General features: G+C 41.1%; 2 protein-coding genes across 4 annotated transcripts in view; one reads left to right on the forward strand and one right to left on the reverse strand.

Annotated features, from left to right (window-relative positions):
- myo7aa (myosin VIIAa) overlaps positions 1–15,109 on the forward strand; it is a 56,755-nt gene extending 41,646 nt beyond the window's left edge. Inside the window, exons 40-47 of the mRNA XM_060877552.1 lie at positions 9,239–9,352; positions 9,506–9,593; positions 9,716–9,822; positions 11,045–11,230; positions 11,338–11,454; positions 11,548–11,631; positions 11,723–11,842; positions 12,595–15,109. Coding sequence (XP_060733535.1) covers positions 9,239–9,352; positions 9,506–9,593; positions 9,716–9,822; positions 11,045–11,230; positions 11,338–11,454; positions 11,548–11,631; positions 11,723–11,842; positions 12,595–12,687 — 909 coding nt within the window. The 3' untranslated portion in view covers positions 12,688–15,109. The remainder of the gene's footprint in view (positions 1–9,238; positions 9,353–9,505; positions 9,594–9,715; positions 9,823–11,044; positions 11,231–11,337; positions 11,455–11,547; positions 11,632–11,722; positions 11,843–12,594) is intronic.
- Positions 15,110–17,009: 1,900 nt separating this feature from the next.
- gdpd4a (glycerophosphodiester phosphodiesterase domain containing 4a) overlaps positions 17,010–20,714 on the reverse strand; it is a 29,330-nt gene continuing 25,625 nt past the window's right edge. For 2 of the 3 annotated variants that reach the window (XM_060877554.1, XM_060877553.1), the window contains exons 14-16: positions 20,299–20,381; positions 20,101–20,180; positions 17,010–19,101 (exon numbers count right to left, since the gene is read on the reverse strand). In XM_060877554.1, coding sequence (XP_060733537.1) covers positions 18,989–19,101; positions 20,101–20,180; positions 20,299–20,381 — 276 coding nt within the window. In that variant the 3' untranslated portion in view covers positions 17,010–18,988. The remainder of the gene's footprint in view (positions 19,102–20,100; positions 20,181–20,298; positions 20,382–20,714) is intronic. The other variant, XM_060877555.1, reaches the window with a different exon arrangement.

Here is a 20,714-nt window from a genome sequence, read left to right on the forward strand (position 1 = left end):
AGGGGTGTGCAAACTTATGCAACTAGGTGTTATTTTAACCTTTATCCCCTATTTATTCACCTATACATACATACATATATATATAATTTTTTTTTTTTTGAGGACAGAAAAAGTTGAGGGGTGTGTGTAAACTTTTTCTATCCATTGTTCCTTAGACACAATGACATATTAAGCTAAGATTGTGCTTTCTTCTTTTCCATTCTCTTGTTGTGGAGAATACAGAAAAAGAATGATGAGCTCATATATGCAAGGACCATTTCCTTGTCCTTTATACCATGTGTTCAAGTTCATACATTTAACAAACCTGGTAAAAATATTTCATGCACGATCACGATTAGCTAGATCACCTCCTCTGTGCATGTAACACACATAAGTGAAAATATCTTACGATATAGTATACAGTGTATCCTATTAGACGTTTAAAGCAAACCAAATATAAGGTTTTAATTAAAAATATAGCTGCAAGCAGCGATGACGGGCCTTCGCACGTTTGTTCATCGCTATACGGTGCCTTCCAGAAAACAATGCACGGTGGGCAAGTGCATCAAGTGGGTAAATATCAGTGGACTATTTTATGTTGTTACTGACCCATTTGGGGACTGTAGGTAAATGAAACCCCACATTTTAGACAAACGGGGGCGCTAGTGAGCCACTTAAGAGACACACCTTTGTCTGACCTTTTTGTCCACACTTAACAGCCGACAAATGTGATGTATGTGTCAAATTTCAAGTTAATCTAAGCACGCCAAAAGACTTAAATATGCCTGAAAAAGAAAGTAAAGTTTGACACGTTACTATGAGAACAGTGTTTGAGATATCAAAAATCCGTTCGCAATTTCGCATCTGCAATATCTCTGCACCATGTTGACCAAGTCTGGTCTCAATTGCATGAATCCCCTAGGAGGAGTATTTAAAAGTTTACTGCATGAAGCTGACAAAAAATCCACAATGACATATTAAGCTAAGATTGTGCTTTCTTCTTTTCCATTCTCTTGTTGTGGAGAATACAGAAAAAGAATGATGAGCTCATATATGCAAGGACCATTTCCTTGTCCTTTATACCATGTGTTCAAGTTCATACATTTAACAAACCTGGTAAAAATATTTCATGCACGATCACGATTAGCTAGATCACCTCCTCTGTGCATGTAACACACATAAGTGAAAATATCTTACGATATAGTATACAGTGTATCCTATTAGACGTTTAAAGCAAACCAAATATAAGGTTTTAATTAAAAATATAGCTGCAAGCAGCGATGACGGGCCTTCGCACGTTTGTTCATCGCTATACGGTGCCTTCCAGAAAACAATGCACGGTGGGCAAGTGCATCAAGTGGGTAAATATCAGTGGACTATTTTATGTTGTTACTGACCCATTTGGGGACTGTAGGTAAATGAAACCCCACATTTTAGACAAACGGGGGCGCTAGTGAGCCACTTAAGAGACACACCTTTGTCTGACCTTTTTGTCCACACTTAACAGCCGACAAATGTGATGTATGTGTCAAATTTCAAGTTAATCTAAGCACGCCAAAAGACTTAAATATGCCTGAAAAAGAAAGTAAAGTTTGACACGTTACTATGAGAACAGTGTTTGAGATATCAAAAATCCGTTCGCAATTTCGCATCTGCAATATCTCTGCACCATGTTGACCAAGTCTGGTCTCAATTGCATGAATCCCCTAGGAGGAGTATTTAAAAGTTTACTGCATGAAGCTGACAAAAAATCCACCTTTGTGACTGACACACTTCCTGGGGCCTGTTGGTGGCGCTATACCTGGGACTCACAATAAGCACATAGATGCGATCGGAATCCTTGGCCGAACATACACACCGCGTGTCATCACAATAAGACATTTTTTGCTTTAGATATTAGACACTTTCTGTTTCTCTGAATTCGCCATAATTTTGTCGCCTCGCCATGGCAGCACCGTTCGAGATATCGAAACTCACTTCGCAATTTAGCAAGTGCAATGTCTCGGCATCATGTTCACCACTTTTGGTGTCAATCGCATGAATCCTCTAGGAGGAGTATTTAAAAGTTCATTGCATGCAACTGTGAAAAAATCCACCTTTGTGACTGACACACTTCCTGGGGCCTGTTGGTGGCGCTATACCCGGGACTCACAATAAGCACATCGATGCGATCGGAATCCTTGGCCGAACATACACACCGCGTGTCATCACAATAAGACATTTTTTGCTTTAGATATTAGACACTTTCTGTTTCTCTGAATTCGCCATAACTTTGTCGCCTCGCCATGGCAGCACCGTTCGAGATATCAAAAATCCCTTCGCAATTTAGCAAGTGCAATGTCTTGGCATCATGTTCACCACTTTTGGTGTCAATCGCATGAATTCCCTAGGAGGAGTATTTAAAAGTTCACCACATGCAACTGTTGTGACTGACACACTTCCTGGCGCCTGTTGGTGGCGCTATGTCCGAGATTCACAATAGGCACATCGATGCGATCGGAATCCTTGGCCGAACATACACACCGCGTGTCATCCCAATAAGACATTTTTTGCTTTAGATATTAGACACTTCCTGTTTCTCTGAATTCGCCATAACTTTGTCGCCTCGCCATGGCAGCACCGTTCGAGATATCAAAAATCCCTTCGCAATTTAGCAAGTGCAATGTCTTGGCATCATGTTCACAACGTTTGATGTCAATCGCATGAATTCCCTAGGAGGAGTATTTAAAAGTTCACCGCATGCACTTATAAAACAATCCAAAATGGCCGACTTCCTGTTGGGCGGAGCTCATAGTTTAGAGCGCGAAAGTTGTTCGGGTCGATGAGATCTATATGCGTACCAACTCTCGTACATGTGCGTACATAATTGCCCGATCTGTGCACCAATGTTTGTTTTTGCATTACAGGGGGCGCTACAGAGCCCCCCTGCCACGCCCGTATTCCAACCTTTGTCCAATCCTAGTGTCGCGCGACTCTGACGTGTGTGCCAAATTTCAAGAGTTTTCGAGCATGTTAAGGGACCCCAATTGGCCAATGTGTGGGGAAAAAAAAAAAAAAAAAAAAAAAAAAAAAAAATAATACTCCCGAGGAAAAACAATAGGGCTTCGCACCATTCGGTGCTCAGGCCCTAATAATACAAGCAGCGATGACGGGCCTTCGCACGTTTGTTCATCGCTATACGGTGCCTTCCAGAAAACAATGCACGGTGGGCAAGTGCATCAAGTGGGTAAATATCAGTGGACTATTTTATGTTGTTACTGACCCATTTGGGGACTGTAGGTAAATGAAACCCCACATTATAGAGAAATGGGGGCGCTAGTGAGCCACTTAAGAGACACACCTTTGTCTGACCTTTTTGTCCACACTTAACAGCCGACAAATGTGATGTATGTGTCAAATTTCAAGTTAATACAAGCACGCCAAAAGCCTTAAATATGCCTGAAATAAAAGTAAACTTTGACACGATGCCATGGCAACAGTGTTTGAGATATCAAAAATCCGTTCGCAATTTCGCATCTGCAATATCTCTGCGTCATGGTGGCCAAGTCTGGTCTCAATTGCATGAATCCCCTAGGAGGAGTATTTAAAAGTTTACCGCATGAAGCTGACAAAAAATCCACCTTTGTGACTGACACACTTCCTGGGGCCTGTTGGTGGCGCTATACCCGGGACTCACAATAAGCACATCGATGCGATCGGAATCCTTGGCCGAACATACACACCGCGTGTCATCACAATAAGACATTTTTTGCTTTAGATATTAGACACTTTCTGTTTCTCTGAATTCGCCATAACTTTGTCGCCTCGCCATGGCAGCACCGTTCGAGATATCAAAAATCCCTTCGCAATTTAGCAAGTGCAATGTCTTGGCATCATGTTCACCACTTTTGGTGTCAATCGCATGAATTCCCTAGGAGGAGTATTTAAAAGTTCACCACATGCAACTGTTGTGACTGACACACTTCCTGGCGCCTGTTGGTGGCGCTATGTCCGAGATTCACAATAGGCACATCGATGCGATCGGAATCCTTGGCCGAACATACACACCGCGTGTCATCCCAATAAGACATTTTTTGCTTTAGATATTAGACACTTTCTGTTTCTCTGAATTCGCCATAATTTTGTCGCCTCGCCATGGCAGCACCGTTCGAGATATCGAAACTCACTTCGCAATTTAGCAAGTGCAATGTCTCGGCATCATGTTCACCACTTTTGGTGTCAATCGCATGAATCCTCTAGGAGGAGTATTTAAAAGTTCATTGCATGCAACTGTGAAAAAATCCACCTTTGTGACTGACACACTTCCTGGGGCCTGTTGGTGGCGCTATACCCGGGACTCACAATAAGCACATCGATGCGATCGGAATCCTTGGCCGAACATACACACCGCGTGTCATCACAATAAGACATTTTTTGCTTTAGATATTAGACACTTTCTGTTTCTCTGAATTCGCCATAACTTTGTCGCCTCGCCATGGCAGCACCGTTCGAGATATCAAAAATCCCTTCGCAATTTAGCAAGTGCAATGTCTTGGCATCATGTTCACCACTTTTGGTGTCAATCGCATGAATTCCCTAGGAGGAGTATTTAAAAGTTCACCACATGCAACTGTTGTGACTGACACACTTCCTGGCGCCTGTTGGTGGCGCTATGTCCGAGATTCACAATAGGCACATCGATGCGATCGGAATCCTTGGCCGAACATACACACCGCGTGTCATCCCAATAAGACATTTTTTGCTTTAGATATTAGACACTTCCTGTTTCTCTGAATTCGCCATAACTTTGTCGCCTCGCCATGGCAGCACCGTTCGAGATATCAAAAATCCCTTCGCAATTTAGCAAGTGCAATGTCTTGGCATCATGTTCACAACGTTTGATGTCAATCGCATGAATTCCCTAGGAGGAGTATTTAAAAGTTCACCGCATGCACTTATAAAACAATCCAAAATGGCCGACTTCCTGTTGGGCGGAGCTCATAGTTTAGAGCGCGAAAGTTGTTCGGGTCGATGAGATCTATATGCGTACCAACTCTCGTACATGTGCGTACATAATTGCCCGATCTGTGCACCAATGTTTGTTTTTGCATTACAGGGGGCGCTACAGAGCCCCCCTGCCACGCCCGTATTCCAACCTTTGTCCAATCCTAGTGTCGCGCGACTCTGACGTGTGTGCCAAATTTCAAGAGTTTTCGAGCATGTTAAGGGACCCCAATTGGCCAATGTGTGGAAAAAAAAAAAAATAAAAAAAAAAAAAATAAAAATAATACTCCCGAGGAAAAACAATAGGGCTTCGCACCATTCGGTGCTCAGGCCCTAATAATACAAGCAGCGATGACGGGCCTTCGCACGTTTGTTCATCGCTATACGCTGCCTTCCAGAAAACAATGCACGGTGGGCAAGTGCATCAAGTGGGTAAATATCAGTGGACTATTTTATGTTGTTACTGACCCATTTGGGGACTGTAGGTAAATGAAGCCCCACATTATAGAGAAATGGGGGCGCTAGTGAGCCACTTAAGAGACACACCTTTGTCTGACCTTTTTGTCCACACTTAACAGCCGACAAATGTGATGTATGTGTCAAATTTCAAGTTAATACAAGCACGCCAAAAGCCTTAAATATGCCTGAAATAAAAGTAAACTTTGACACGATGCCATGGCAACAGTGTTTGAGATATCAAAAATCCGTTCGCAATTTCGCATCTGCAATATCTCTGCGTCATGGTGGCCAAGTCTGGTCTCAATTGCATGAATCCCCTAGGAGGAGTATTTAAAAGTTTACCGCATGAAGCTGACAAAAAATCCACCTTTGTGACTGACACACTTCCTGGGGCCTGTTGGTGGCGCTATACCTGGGACTCACAATAAGCACATAGATGCGATCGGAATCCTTGGCCGAACATACACACCGCGTGTCATCACAATAAGACATTTTTTGCTTTAGATATTAGACGCTTTCTGTTTCTCTGAATTCGCCATAACTTTGTCGCCTCGCCATGGCAGCACCGTTCGAGATATCAAAAATCCCTTCGCAATTTAGCAAGTGCAATGTCTCGGCATCATGTTCACCACGTTTGATGTCAATCGCATGAATTCCCTAGGAGGAGTATATAAAAGTCCATTGCATGCAACTGTGAAAAAATCCACCTTTGTGACTGACACACTTCCTGGTGCCTGTTGGTGGCGCTATGTCCGAGATTCACAACAGGCATATCGATGCGATCGGAATCCTTGGCCGAACATAAACACCGCGTGTCTTCCCAATAAGACATTTTTTGCTTTAGATATTAGACACTTTCTGTTTCTCTGAATTCGCCATAACTTTGTCGCCTCGCCATGGCAGCACCGTTCGAGATATCAAAAATCCCTTCGCAATTTAGCAAGTGCAATGTCTTGGCATCATGTTCACCACTTTTGGTGTCAATCGCATGAATTCCCTAGGAGGAGTATTTAAAAGTTCACCACATGCAACTGTTGTGACTGACACACTTCCTGGCGCCTGTTGGTGGCGCTATGTCCGAGATTCACAATAAGCACATCGATGCGATCGGAATCCTTGGCCGAACATACACACCGCGTGTCATCCCAATAAGACATTTTTTGCTTTAGATATTAGACACTTCCTGTTTCTCTGAATTCGCCATAACTTTGTCGCCTCGCCATGGCAGCACCGTTCGAGATATCAAAAATCCCTTCGCAATTTAGCAAGTGCAATGTCTCGGCATCATGTTCACAACGTTTGATGTCAATCGCATGAATTCCCTAGGAGGAGTATTTAAAAGTTCACCGCATGCACTTATAAAACAATCCAAAATGGCCGACTTCCTGTTGGGCGGAGCTCATAGTTTAGAGCGCGAAAGTTGTTCGGGTCGATGAGATCTATATGCGTACCAACTCTCGTACATGTGCGTACATAATTGCCCGATCTGTGCACCAATGTTTGTTTTTGCATTACAGGGGGCGCTACAGAGCCCCCCTGCCACGCCCGTATTCCAACCTTTGTCCAATCCTAGTGTCGCGCGACTCTGACGTGTGTGCCAAATTTCAAAAGTTTTCGAGCATGTTAAGGGACCCCAATTGGCCAATGTGTGGGAAAAAAAAAAAAAAAAAAAAAAAAAAAAATAATACTCCCGAGGAAAAACAATAGGGCTTCGCACCATTCGGTGCTCAGGCCCTAATAATACAAGCAGCGATGACGGGCCTTCGCACATTTGTTCATCGCTATACGCTGCCTTCCAGAAAACAATGCACGGTGGGCAAGTGCATCAAGTGGGTAAATATCAGTGGACTATTTTATGTTGTTACTGACCCATTTGGGGACTGTAGGTAAATGAAGCCCCACATTATAGAGAAATGGGGGCGCTAGTGAGCCACTTAAGAGACACACCTTTGTCTGACCTTTTTGTCCACACTTAACAGCCGACAAATGTGATGTATGTGTCAAATTTCAAGTTAATACAAGCACGCCAAAAGCCTTAAATATGCCTGAAATAAAAGTAAACTTTGACACGATGCCATGGCAACAGTGTTTGAGATATCAAAAATCCGTTCGCAATTTCGCATCTGCAATATCTCTGCGTCATGGTGGCCAAGTCTGGTCTCAATTGCATGAATCCCCTAGGAGGAGTATTTAAAAGTTTACCGCATGAAGCTGACAAAAAATCCACCTTTGTGACTGACACACTTCCTGGGGCCTGTTGGTGGCGCTATACCTGGGACTCACAATAAGCACATAGATGCGATCGGAATCCTTGGCCGAACATACACACCGCGTGTCATCACAATAAGACATTTTTTGCTTTAGATATTAGACGCTTTCTGTTTCTCTGAATTCGCCATAACTTTGTCGCCTCGCCATGGCAGCACCGTTCGAGATATCAAAAATCCCTTCGCAATTTAGCAAGTGCAATGTCTCGGCATCATGTTCACCACGTTTGATGTCAATCGCATGAATTCCCTAGGAGGAGTATATAAAAGTCCATTGCATGCAACTGTGAAAAAATCCACCTTTGTGACTGACACACTTCCTGGTGCCTGTTGGTGGCGCTATGTCCGAGATTCACAACAGGCATATCGATGCGATCGGAATCCTTGGCCGAACATAAACACCGCGTGTCTTCCCAATAAGACATTTTTTGCTTTAGATATTAGACACTTTCTGTTTCTCTGAATTCGCCATAACTTTGTCGCCTCGCCATGGCAGCACCGTTCGAGATATCAAAAATCCCTTCGCAATTTAGCAAGTGCAATGTCTTGGCATCATGTTCACCACTTTTGGTGTCAATCGCATGAATTCCCTAGGAGGAGTATTTAAAAGTTCACCACATGCAACTGTTGTGACTGACACACTTCCTGGCGCCTGTTGGTGGCGCTATGTCCGAGATTCACAATAAGCACATCGATGCGATCGGAATCCTTGGCCGAACATACACACCGCGTGTCATCCCAATAAGACATTTTTTGCTTTAGATATTAGACACTTCCTGTTTCTCTGAATTCGCCATAACTTTGTCGCCTCGCCATGGCAGCACCGTTCGAGATATCAAAAATCCCTTCGCAATTTAGCAAGTGCAATGTCTCGGCATCATGTTCACAACGTTTGATGTCAATCGCATGAATTCCCTAGGAGGAGTATTTAAAAGTTCACCGCATGCACTTATAAAACAATCCAAAATGGCCGACTTCCTGTTGGGCGGAGCTCATAGTTTAGAGCGCGAAAGTTGTTCGGGTCGATGAGATCTATATGCGTACCAACTCTCGTACATGTGCGTACATAATTGCCCGATCTGTGCACCAATGTTTGTTTTTGCATTACAGGGGGCGCTACAGAGCCCCCCTGCCACGCCCGTATTCCAACCTTTGTCCAATCCTAGTGTCGCGCGACTCTGACGTGTGTGCCAAATTTCAAGAGTTTTCGAGCATGTTAAGGGACCCCAATTGGCCAATGTGTGGGAAAAAAAAAAAAAAAAAAAAAAAAAAAAAAAAAAAAAAAACAAAAAACAAAAAATACTCCCGAGGAAAAACAATAGGGCTTCGCACCATTCGGTGCTCAGGCCCTAATAATACTCCCGAGGAAAAACAATAGGGCTTCGCACCATTCGGTGCTCAGGCCCTAATAATACTCCCGAGGAAAAACAATAGGGCTTCGCACCATTCGGTGCTCAGGCCCTAAAAAAAATCTACCCCCTTTCTCTCTCTCTCTCTCTCTCTCTCTCTCTCTCTCTCTTTCTCTCTCTCTCTCTCTCTCTCTCTCCCAGGCTTTTGAGGTCGAGTCCAGCACGAAAGCAAAAGACTTTTGCCTCAACATCTCTGGCAGGCTGTTGCTCAAGACTGCAGATGGCTTCAGTCTGTTTGTAAAGATCTCAGATAAGGTAACGTAACATCAGCTACTGTCTAAACAGAGCTCTGTTACAGAGACATTGGGATTCCAGCTGTCATGCTGCACTGTGAAGCTTGTAGGAAATTTCACCCATTACAGAATAACAGCATCACAATTGAGCTCTGAATTTTTTAACATTTTATAGGTGATAAGTGTTCCAGAGGGTGATTTCTTCTTCGATTTTGTCCGCCATCTTACCGACTGGATCAAGAAAGCCCGACCTGCTAAAGAGGGTATAAACAGATAAACAGATAAACAGTGGTGGCATGAATTAAAAATAAATTGGTGTCATCATTTATAAAATGTTCTGGTTATTTAAAAACTCTGGTTATTTAAAACTCTGCTTGTTTAACAGGTATAGTGCCTTCACTGACCTACCAGGTGTTCTTCATGAAGAAGTTATGGACAAACACAATCCCTGGAAAAGACTCTTTCGCAGACTCTATTTTTCATTACTACCAAGTGAGTTAAACGAACAACAACAACGACAAAAATAATAAAGGGAGAGAACTTACAATGTGCCATTCTTTAACTTTTCATTCTTTGACAAATTGCTGTGGTATAAAAGGATAAAACACTTCAGAACATGCTTTTACTACTAAAATGATTTACATGTCCGGGGATTGGGTCGCTGAGGCCCCCGCCTTCGACTGCCACACAATCCACATTGCACCAGCCCCTTACTGTTCCTCCTGCAGGTGGTGGGCCCACAGGAGATCGGCCCCACGTCTCTCCTTCGGGCTGAGCCCGGCCGGGCCCCGTGGGATAAGACCCGGCCACCAGTCACTCGCATGCGAGCCCCAACCCCGGGTCTGGCTCCAGGGTGGGGCCCCGGTTGCGCCATACCGTGCGACGTCACGGACCTTGATATGCACTCTCTCATAAGGGGTATTTGAACCGCTCTTTGTCTGGCCCGTCACCCAGGACCTTTTTGCCTTGGGAGACCCTACCAGGGGCAGAAAGCCCTAGACAACATAGCTCCTAGGATCATTCAGGCACGCAAACCCCTCCACCACAATAAGGTGGCGGTTCGAGGAGGGCTTGCCCCCTTCTTGTTCACGAGTGAGGGAAGGATGGAGCGGTCACTTGGGAGGAGCTCAGAGTAGAGCCGCTGGTCCTCCACATCGAGAGGAGTCAGCTAAGGTGGCTTGGGCATCTGTTCCGGATGCCTCCTGGACACCTCCCTGGGGAGGTGTTCCGGGCATGTCCAACCGGGAGGAGGCCCCGGGGAAGACCTAGGACACGCTGGAGGGACTATGTCTCTCGGCTGGCCTGGGAACGCCTCGGTATTCCCCCGGAAGAGCTGGAGGAAGTGTCTGGGGACAGGGAAGTCTGGGCGTCCCTGCTTAGACTGCTGCCCCCGCAACCTGGCCCCGGATAAGCGGTAGAAAATGGATGGATGGATGGAATGATTTACATTACCCCTTTCCTGACATCCCAAAGGCTGTTATTCTTTACATAATGATCACATCGTCATGTCTGATCCAAACCTTCAGTTTTGTATATGTAATTATTGTGATAAATGAGACCAAACATGCCCTAATAAACAAATACCTTGCAACTGGGTCTTTATCTATATAATAGCCTGTGAACTGATCACACTGTTCAGTTCTTTACCGTAAAACTCTTGATATAGAATTTTAAACATCTGTGTGTTTTGCTCCACTATATCTTCTGTGACCAGGAGCTTCCTAAATATCTTCGCGGTTACCACAAATGCTCCAGAGAGGAAGTGTTTCAGCTGGCAGCTCTAATCTACAGAGTCAAATTCGAGGATGATAAATCGTACTTTCCCAGCATCCCCAAAATCCTAAAAGAGCTAATCCCGCAGGACCTGATTCGCCAACTTTCACCTGATGACTGGAAAAGAGTGAGATTGTCATATTTATTGTTTAATATATCAGTAATTATTTTTTTAATTCAATCTGGAATGTTCCTCACACTCACAAGCCTTCAACTTTGTTCTGATCGATGCAGTCGATTGTGGCATACTTCAACAAGCAAGCTGGCAAGTCGAGGGAAGAAGCCAAGCTGATTTTTCTAAAGGTCATTTACAAGTGGACCACATTTGGGTCAGCTTTTTTTGAAGTGAAGGTAATAATAAAACTACATTGTCGACAGCTATATGCATCACGTTCCGATCTGATTACAACCTGTTGCATTTCTTTTTATTTTTCTCCACTGTAGCAAACTACTGAGCCAAATTTTCCTGAAATCCTGCTAATAGCCATCAACAAGCATGGAGTCAGTCTCATTGACCCCAAAACCAAGGTGTGTGACAGGATTTGTATGAATTTCTTTCTTCCTAATCAAACAAATGCACCGTTGATTTGCATATTTCTTCCTGTCTTACCTTTTTCAGGATATTTTAACCACTCACCCATTCACAAAGATCTCTAACTGGAGCAGTGGAAACACCTACTTCCACATCACCATTGGTAACCTGGTGCGAGGAAGCAAGCTGCTCTGTGAAACCTCACTGGTCAGTAGATTATTCTGAATTGCCTTGTACATTTTTTGGGGGGTTCTGAAGTTTGTTAGGTACATAAGGGTTTGAGATCAAAAGATGAATATGAGACAATATGAGTATTTCTGCTTCTTTATATTTACATCTACGTGTTACGCAACTTGGAAGATTTGGCATGTTTACTGGCAGTTTGGTGGCGGTGCCCCTGTAACAGAGCGGGTTAAGTTTGCTGGCAGTTTGGTGGCGGTGCCCCTGTAACAGAGCGGGTTAAGTTTGCTGGCAGTTTGGTGGCGGTGCCCCTGTAACAGAGCGGGTTAAGTTTGCTGGCAGTTTGGTGGCGGTGCCCCTGTAACAGAGCGGGTTAAGTTTGCTGGCAGTTTGGTGGCGGTGCCCCTGTAACAGAGCGGGTTAAGTTTACTGGCAGTTTGGTGGCGGTGCCCCTGTAACAGAGCGGGTTAAGTTTGCTGGCAGTTTGGTGGCGGTGCCCCTGTAACAGAGCGGGTTAAGTTTACTGGCAGTTTGGTGGCGGTGCCCCTGTAACAGAGCGGGTTAAGTTTGCTGGCAGTTTGGTAGTGCTGGGGCTTGAACCCTGACTTTCAGAATAACAACTCAGAGCCTTAACCGATTTAGAATATAAATGCTGATATTTTGGAAAGAAAGCAAGCTCCCATTGTCTGCATAAACGTGCACATTGTGCACATTGCCAAATAACAAATAAATAGTTTGATGTTTAAGTCGTGAATCTTGTTCCCACTTTTCTAAAACAGGGCTACAAAATGGATGATCTGCTCACCTCCTATATCAGCCAGATGCTGACCAGCATGAGCAAGCAGCGGAGCTCACGTGGCCACAGCAGGTGAACATCTTACTGGCGGGAGGCGGTTGAGTTGGTGCGTGTGCTCCGGGGTGTGGGTCAGCCATGCAGCTGGAGCCGGACCTTCGCGTGGCAGCTGTGGAGGATGAGCCGCACTCCCTCTAATAGCTCGCAGGGCTCTGTTTACCCTGATGATGCCGTTTCATCCCTCTCCAGTGAGGATGACTACCTCTGACTGGATCTGGCTGGACACTCTGGGTCAAATCTGCTCACCTCCCGCCTCTCAACAACTGAATCTGACCCAGAAGGACAAACTATAATGCTGAGGCAATGCACAATTGCTGTTCTCTTCTGCATGCATGTAAATTCACTAAAGCAGAATACAAGTGACTTGCGGTGGCTACAGACTTTAGTACCTGTATATTGAAATATTATTACTATTTAGTGATAAATAATAATTGTTTATGTATTTACATGCTGATCTTAGTTACAGTGATGCATTTATTTGTAAAGATTGTCCAAGATGCTCAAATTCATCCCATATAAACAGTTTTTTTTTACTTTTGGCTGAAGTTACATAAGGCATAATGACGAGCTGATCATATTGCAGCAAATATTAACATAGTCTTTTTAAAAACAAAAACAAACACAAAAAAAAATAGATTTAAAAAAGCTATAATTGTGACTTCTGAGTCCTCAGAGTTACGGTATGTTTCAGAAATCCACTAATGACTAATCACACACTACTGAATGTTAAAAGAAAATATCTACAATGTACAGGGAACATTAAACTTTTTTTTTTACATAGTATTTATACAAAATGTCATTTTGAAGAGGAGGAATTCATGACAATGACAATGATTTTTGTGTAAAGAAAAATATACTTAATCTAAAAAAAAAGTAATCCCAAGAAGTCAAAAGAGGATCTAAAGCAGTTCTTAGGATATTAATGGAGGTTGGAGGCAGATTAAACAAATAAACTGATATAATTAATATTTCCTGCAATGAATCTCAATATAAACTGAGGAGAATAGATAGAATTATAGTGTATAATTGTTTTTCTAAAGATTTTGAAGTGTGAATTCAAATCTGGCAGCGTAAACTGATTGGGACTCTGGAAACATTTTTGTATCACCAAATTTGAAAGCCTTTTTTTTTTTGCCTATGTACAAAATGTGTTAATTGGTTTGAATGTTAACATTGTAGATTTTCGTTTGTTGTAGAATTTCATGCTTTTAAATGTTTATATTCAGAGAACATTTTCAGAGTCATGTTCAAAGAGATGTTCAGAGTCATCTTTAGAGTCATATTCAGAGTCATGTTTAGAGTCATGTTCAAAGAGATGTCCAGAGTCATCTTTAGAGTCCTATTCAGAGTCATGTTTAGAGTCATGTTCAAAGAGATGTCCAGAGTCATCTTTAGAGTCCTATTCAGAGTCATGTTCAAAGAGATGTCCAGAGTCATCTTTAGAGTCATATTCAGAGTCATGTTTAGAGTCATGTTCAAAGAGATGTCTAGAGTCATCTTTAGAGTCCTATTCAGAGTCATGTTCAGAGTCATGTTCAAAGAGATGTCCAGAGTCATCTTTAGAGTCCTATTCAGAGTCATGTTCAGAGTCATGTTCAAAGAGATGTCCAGAGTCATCTTTAGAGTCATATTCAGAGTCATGTTCAGAGTCATGTTTAGAGTCATGTTCAAAGAGATGTCCAGAGTCATCTTTAGAGTCATGTTCAGAGAGATGTCAGAGTCATCTTTAGAGTCATATTCAGAGTCATGTTCAGAGTCATGTTCAGAGAGATGTTCAGAGTCATCTTTAGAGTCATATTCAGAGTCATGTTCAGAGTCATGTTCAGAGAGATGTTCAGAGTCATCTTTAGAGTCATAGAGTCATGTTCAGAGAATGTCCAGAGTCATCTTTAGAGTCATATTCAGAGTCATCTTTAGGGTCATATTCAGAGTCATGTTCAGAGAGATGTTCAGAGTAATCTTTAGAGTCATATTCAGAGTCATGTTCAGAGAGATACTCAGCGTGATGTACAGAGACGTGTTCAGAATCGTGCTCACAGTCTTGTTCAGAGTCGTGCTCAGAAAGATGTTATAAAAAAAATCTAAACTGATGTCAATATTTACACAAGGGAATTTGGTCATATTCAAAGTCAGGTTACACAATTTATGCCACAATTTATGGCACATTTAAATGAAAAACAAAATCCCCGTGTGCCCACAAAGTTGGCAAGTCTTTGTTAAGTAAAAATGTCAGAGACAGTGTTTTTTCAGTAATGTCTAGACCTCTGTGTTTCAACACAAGCATTGCCCTTAAGCCTGGAAATATCAGGGAAGGGAAATGCTTCCTGAAGTTGTTTTTTTTCTTTGCTGTTAAATGTAATACTGCCAATATACTGCTGCATTATATTGCTGTACTAGTTATAATTATCACATTAATCACTGACATAAATTTAAATACCATATTTTTTGGTTTCATTTAATAATCATCATTCATTATTCATCAGCTTATAAAATAGCACATATCCAGTGCAGAATTGGAAAGCATGAAGCTTACAGTGAAAATGTTACTACTGGTGAGAGTAAGTACTGCCCTCATCTATGTCAATATTACACAACAAAAATGACTTTAAGTCAGAATTGCACCTGAGAAACACTTGTTTTTGACAAAATCCATGGTCATGTTTAATGCTTGAGTACTGATGGACACAGCGTCTGTATTAATTCTTCACTATGTGTGAATACAACATTATGAAATAATTTTAATAATATCTTGTACATATATACACATATCTACAGCCAGGTCCATTAATATTTGGACATTTTAATGAACCATCTGTATTTAAAACATCTCCATTTACTGTGATTTAGTTTTCTTCCCTTGATGATTGACATCTTCATTGCTGTACAATTTTTTTTTACATTTTTCTTTAGCAGAGACAAATTTCTTCTGCCATCTACCACAGTTATTGTTTGTACTCTTTCAGGCTTTTCTTTTTGTACCAAATAGTTGATGTTTTAAATGCCACACTTAAAATAAATTCTAGACATTTGGGCCCATATTCATAAAGATTCTAAGAATGATCTCAGAGAGCTTCTAATTTATCTTATAAATTTCTTACTAGCTTGAAACATACTTTAAGCAACCCAAACTACGTTTTGGAGATGACAGTTACTTTTAAGGAAAATACCAACGAAAAGATACACATGGTTCAGAGAAGGAGTGTGTTCTGATTCAGCTCATGGCCTTATTCCAAAATAAGCATCTTTTCAAGGAAGTAGGAAGGCTGTAGTGTGGACAGGGCTGACCTACATTCTGAAGACCAAACTTCTTTTTTTTTTTCTTTCTTACAGCACACTTTGAGCTGTATGTTTATTAAACGGAAACTGTGCACAGAAGACGTTAGCATAAGCAGCTCTGGATGTAATTTTTTTTTATAAGATCATTGTTTCCAAAATAGTCAAAATGAATCAGAGCTCTATGTCAGATCAAGTGAGTGGAAAGAGTACAAAATGCCCTGACTTGAGTAAAAGTACTGCTATTGTAGTAATAATTCAGACCAAGTTGCTTTTCTAATCAGTTTTGTGTCGATTAGCCACGTGAGTTAAACTGAATTAAACAGCACCTTGATTGTCAACACCGAACAACAGTATGAGTAAATTAGCTAAAGTACAGTAGCTTTCAGTAGCTTGCTATGTTCTTTAGCTAGTAAGCTCCTTTTAATTCCTACAAGTTCAAGTACAAGCACTCTTCTGGGATTAAATTTATTTTTTTTACTCTGTAATTGAACAAATGTATGTCATTAATTTATTTTTTTTTAATTGATTTGTAAATATATATTTAAAAAGCTGGTGTAAAAGTATAAGTTTTATGAGTACATATAATTTCTCACATTTCTCCTCCAATTACTTTATGCTATCATGGTAGAATGTAACCATGGCAACAAGCACAAACGAGCACTTTTACGACGTTTCCAAAAGGAATACTTTGCATGTTAAATATTTAAAGAATAAAACACAAGACATGTGCATCAGGCTTCTGCTGAATCGGCACAGGAATACGTCACCCATCGACCAGTGCACACCACATGCTCATGACACACACCACATGCTGCTTTGCACTTGACTCACGTTCACGTTAGTTAGCAGGAGTGTTTAAGTCATGTCTTGTACCGCATTCGATGTGTAGTTTTTGTCTTCAGTGGTCGGAAATCCTCTGTATTCCTTTGCGTTATCTTTGTTAAAATGCCATAAAGGAATTTCTACATCATTTCCTCCAACAGCATAACCTGATGTTTTAATCCTCCTCCAGCATTACATAACATTCCATTTTTATTTACTGTATCAAAGAACGACTCATTACACTTTTTATCCATGTGTAGATATATTTAATGTTGTGAAACGTCCATGAAACACACTTCTTGAACATGAACGCAGCAACCGTGTGGCTTTGCATAACCTCCGGCTACAGAAAAGCCCTTTCTAAATCAGTACACCATAATCTCATCTAATGTTCAATTTACAGCAAAACAAATGCATTTAGACATATTAGACATGAATTAGACCGAAAGCCATGTATAGGTGAAAAGGCAGCATTATTTATTATAGTCTACTAGGAAGGTTTTGAATGTAGCACGACAGAATAATTTGGTTTCTTACTTATTTATATAGCAGTGTGTTGTGTAACTGCTTAGTGTAAACTGTTTCGTTACACTGTTACCCTACGGCTACAATAACTTCTACACTACAGATACTTTACTTTCATTACACAATGACTTGCAGTAGTTTTTTGCTTTGGACCTCCAGATCACAAGCATCCCATAATTACACAGTTTGCAAGACAAAGTGTATTCATTTTTCTCTAAGTGCTTCTGTAAACACAGATTGTCTTGTATTAGGCTGAATCCACAAGGATTTTTGGGATCATTATGTTATATAACAACCACCAAATTATATATTAACGAAACTGTTGATGGAAAAAAAAATCTGACTGCAGCAGTTCTGTGGGAAAAAAATCATACACTTTAACTACATTTTTAAAGAAATCATGCAAGATGGCTTTGGATGATCTTCAAACTCTAAAATTCTGTGCAAGGTTATCAACAGATTAAAAAACACAGGTCTTACACTGAAAGCCTGAGTCCTGACTCATGAATCAAAATAAATCATTTGTTTATACTGGTTAAAAATATCTGATAAGTAGATATGGAACACTGGGATAATGGTAAAAAGGGTTTAAGCATGCTTTTATGCATTTCTGTTGCATGTCTTGCAAAAGTTTGCATTATAATTTTTAAGCTTCTATGTTTGAATAAGTTTGAAAGAAAGAAAGTAAGAAAGTAAGAAAGAAAGAAAGAAAAACACCTAAAACATTCTTTACATTACAGAGGCTTGTGTTAGTGTGTTTTACTAAAATATCCTTGTGAATCCATCCTGGGTGGGTCTGTAACTGTTAGTGTAGATTGTCTCTGAAGGCTTTAGAAAACTCTGGAAGGTTTAATCTGGCATTCCAGTGTTGCCTGACTGACAGCCACTAGGTACGGACTACTGAAAGTTGATTAAATACAGATTTTGTACAGAGTTTGTAATTGAATTCACGACCACTGGGTCATTGCTGTAGAAGCAACAGAAGCTCAGTGGTGTGTTTTTGCGGTCATGCTCATATTCAGCTTGTTGATAATTAAAGATACATTCATCGTAAAGCTATAATACTTTAGCATTAGAATTCTAATGTAGCAAAAACTTTTAATATCTATATGCTTTTATGTTTATCTATATATCACACAAAGTGCATGAAGTTTTTCTTATTATTTATCCATTTGCTGATGACTGGATGAAGACTGAGAGTATTTCTCCTCAAATATGAGGAGTTTCCAGAGGAGTTCATAATGGCACAGACTGATCATAAAAAAAGTATATGATAAATATTTCATGCTTGCTGGCGTTTTTTGGTCATTTTTTTAGTGAGTAGATGCTGGTTGCTTCGTACGCGGCTGGTTCTCTATGAAGTATTGGTTTAAATCTCAGTCAAAATCTCAAAAGAAAAGGTTCCTGCAATAAAGCTCACAGGCTTCAGTGATGGATGGAAGGATGGACGGGTGGCTTTATGGAGTCAAAATGCAGATACAGTTTTTTCTTTCGTGGCTTGTTTCTCTCAGACCTGCGGCTCTTCTGTGATGGTGGGCAGGTTCGGTGTGGTCGGCCCGCTCCGTCCCTCCACTCGCACACTGAGGCTGGAGATGGACCAGACGTCACTCATTTCTGCGCAGGACGCGTGAAGGAGGGTGGAGAGAAAAACCAAAGTGGGATTATTCAGAGGACAGGAGAGGGGAACGCTCACACTATTACAAAGCAGCATGCAAGGGAGGGGCAAGTTCCTGAGCCACTGAGAACACGCTCCATGCCGAATCTTCAGAGTAGAGAGGGTTCCAGCGAATACAGTGAACTTCGGGGGAATCTATGACACAGAAAGTGATGCAGCTCATAGCAGGTGTGTGCATACAGGCCACATGAATCCTACTTACACCACATACATTTTTTGCTAACCCTAACCTGTTTAAGTTGGATTTCAAAAGTAAATCCTTTTTAACAATGGACACGGTCTCAAAGCAGCTTTACAGAACATAAAAAAACATAATACAAAAAGTTTAATATTATACAAAGATTAGTATAATACAAAAGTTCAAGATTACTATTAGACTTATATTTAAATGTGTTTGTATTTATCCCTAATGATCAAACCTGAGGTTACTGAGGTGACTGTGGTGAGGAAAAACTCCCTTAGATGGAAGAGAGGAACGTTGAGAGGAACCTTGAGAGGAACCAGACTCAAAAGGGAACCTCATCCTCATTTGGGTCCTTCTTTATCTGTTATAATAACTTCTACTCTTCTGGGAAATGTTTACACTAGATTTTGGAAGATGCCTGTGGGGATTTGTGCTCATTCAGTCTCCCTTCTAAATATTATATAATAATGTAGCCTTTGATAATGATACAGTAAAAGCGCACATATCCCAGCTTCGTAGGAAGCTTGGGTCTGCCTGGATACTGCAGTTACAGTTATGGGTCTTGCCTTAACTGATGAGCCACCACTGCACATTAAAAGTATTAAGACATTTTAAAAACACAAGCAAGATTTCTGAACACTGACTCAAGCTTGACTGACTGCTATACTCCGAGTAGACTCTTGCCCTTTTAAATTAATTAGTTTAAACACTAATTTCCAAGCAATTTCTGAGTTTCACTATCTGCAAAAGGAAGGGAAAAAATCATCATATTAAGTAATTAAAAAAAAAAAATCCTAATTTTATTCTCCTTGTTTTTCTTGAAAAATAAAAAGCATGAAACATTTCGACCGAACTGTGCACTGACTGATGTGTGGTGCATGCTTATGGGAGCTGAGAAAGGAATTCAGTAAAGCCTGAGTCATGCTGTTCCTACACACCAGGATACTCACCTGTCCTAAATTTGCTATACAGTCCCTTCTCATGCACTTGTTTGCTGTCTGACCAGAATGGTAAGCCTCGTTCTCGCCACCTTAAAGAGGAGAATAAAAGCTTGATAACAAAGTACTCTATCATTTCTTTATAATTTCTTTAGCTGGATTAAACGTTCAAGGAATATAACTAGGAAGTAACTATTGATCCATACTAACCAGTGGAATATGAAAACAGCTGTGATGAGGATGGCGGACACGACGTCTGTTAGAATCCACATCAGACTGTACTCGTGTGGGGTCTGCGTTAGACACAGAGAGGAAGTGTTGTTCATGAGGTAAAAAGGTAAACAATGAGAAAGAGACGCTTACAGTAAGTGATGTGATGTACAGTAAGAAGAACAAATACACATGCACTGCACTGGTGCTCTGATTTTAAAAAATAGTACATTAATAATAAAATCTAACTTTTTTTTCTCAATACCTCACATGTACTGTAGTAATTGGTGGAAGACGTTTGGTACCTCAGTTGAATAACTACAAGCTTAAAGTAAGTTTGTACTGAACACATACATATCGTCGCTGTCGGGCGGAAACCTCGTATGTCCAAATTTGGTCAATTTCATATTTTTTCA

Source organism: Tachysurus vachellii, chromosome 9, assembly GCF_030014155.1.
Source record: "Tachysurus vachellii isolate PV-2020 chromosome 9, HZAU_Pvac_v1, whole genome shotgun sequence".
Taxonomy (NCBI): Eukaryota; Metazoa; Chordata; class Actinopteri; order Siluriformes; family Bagridae; genus Tachysurus; species Tachysurus vachellii.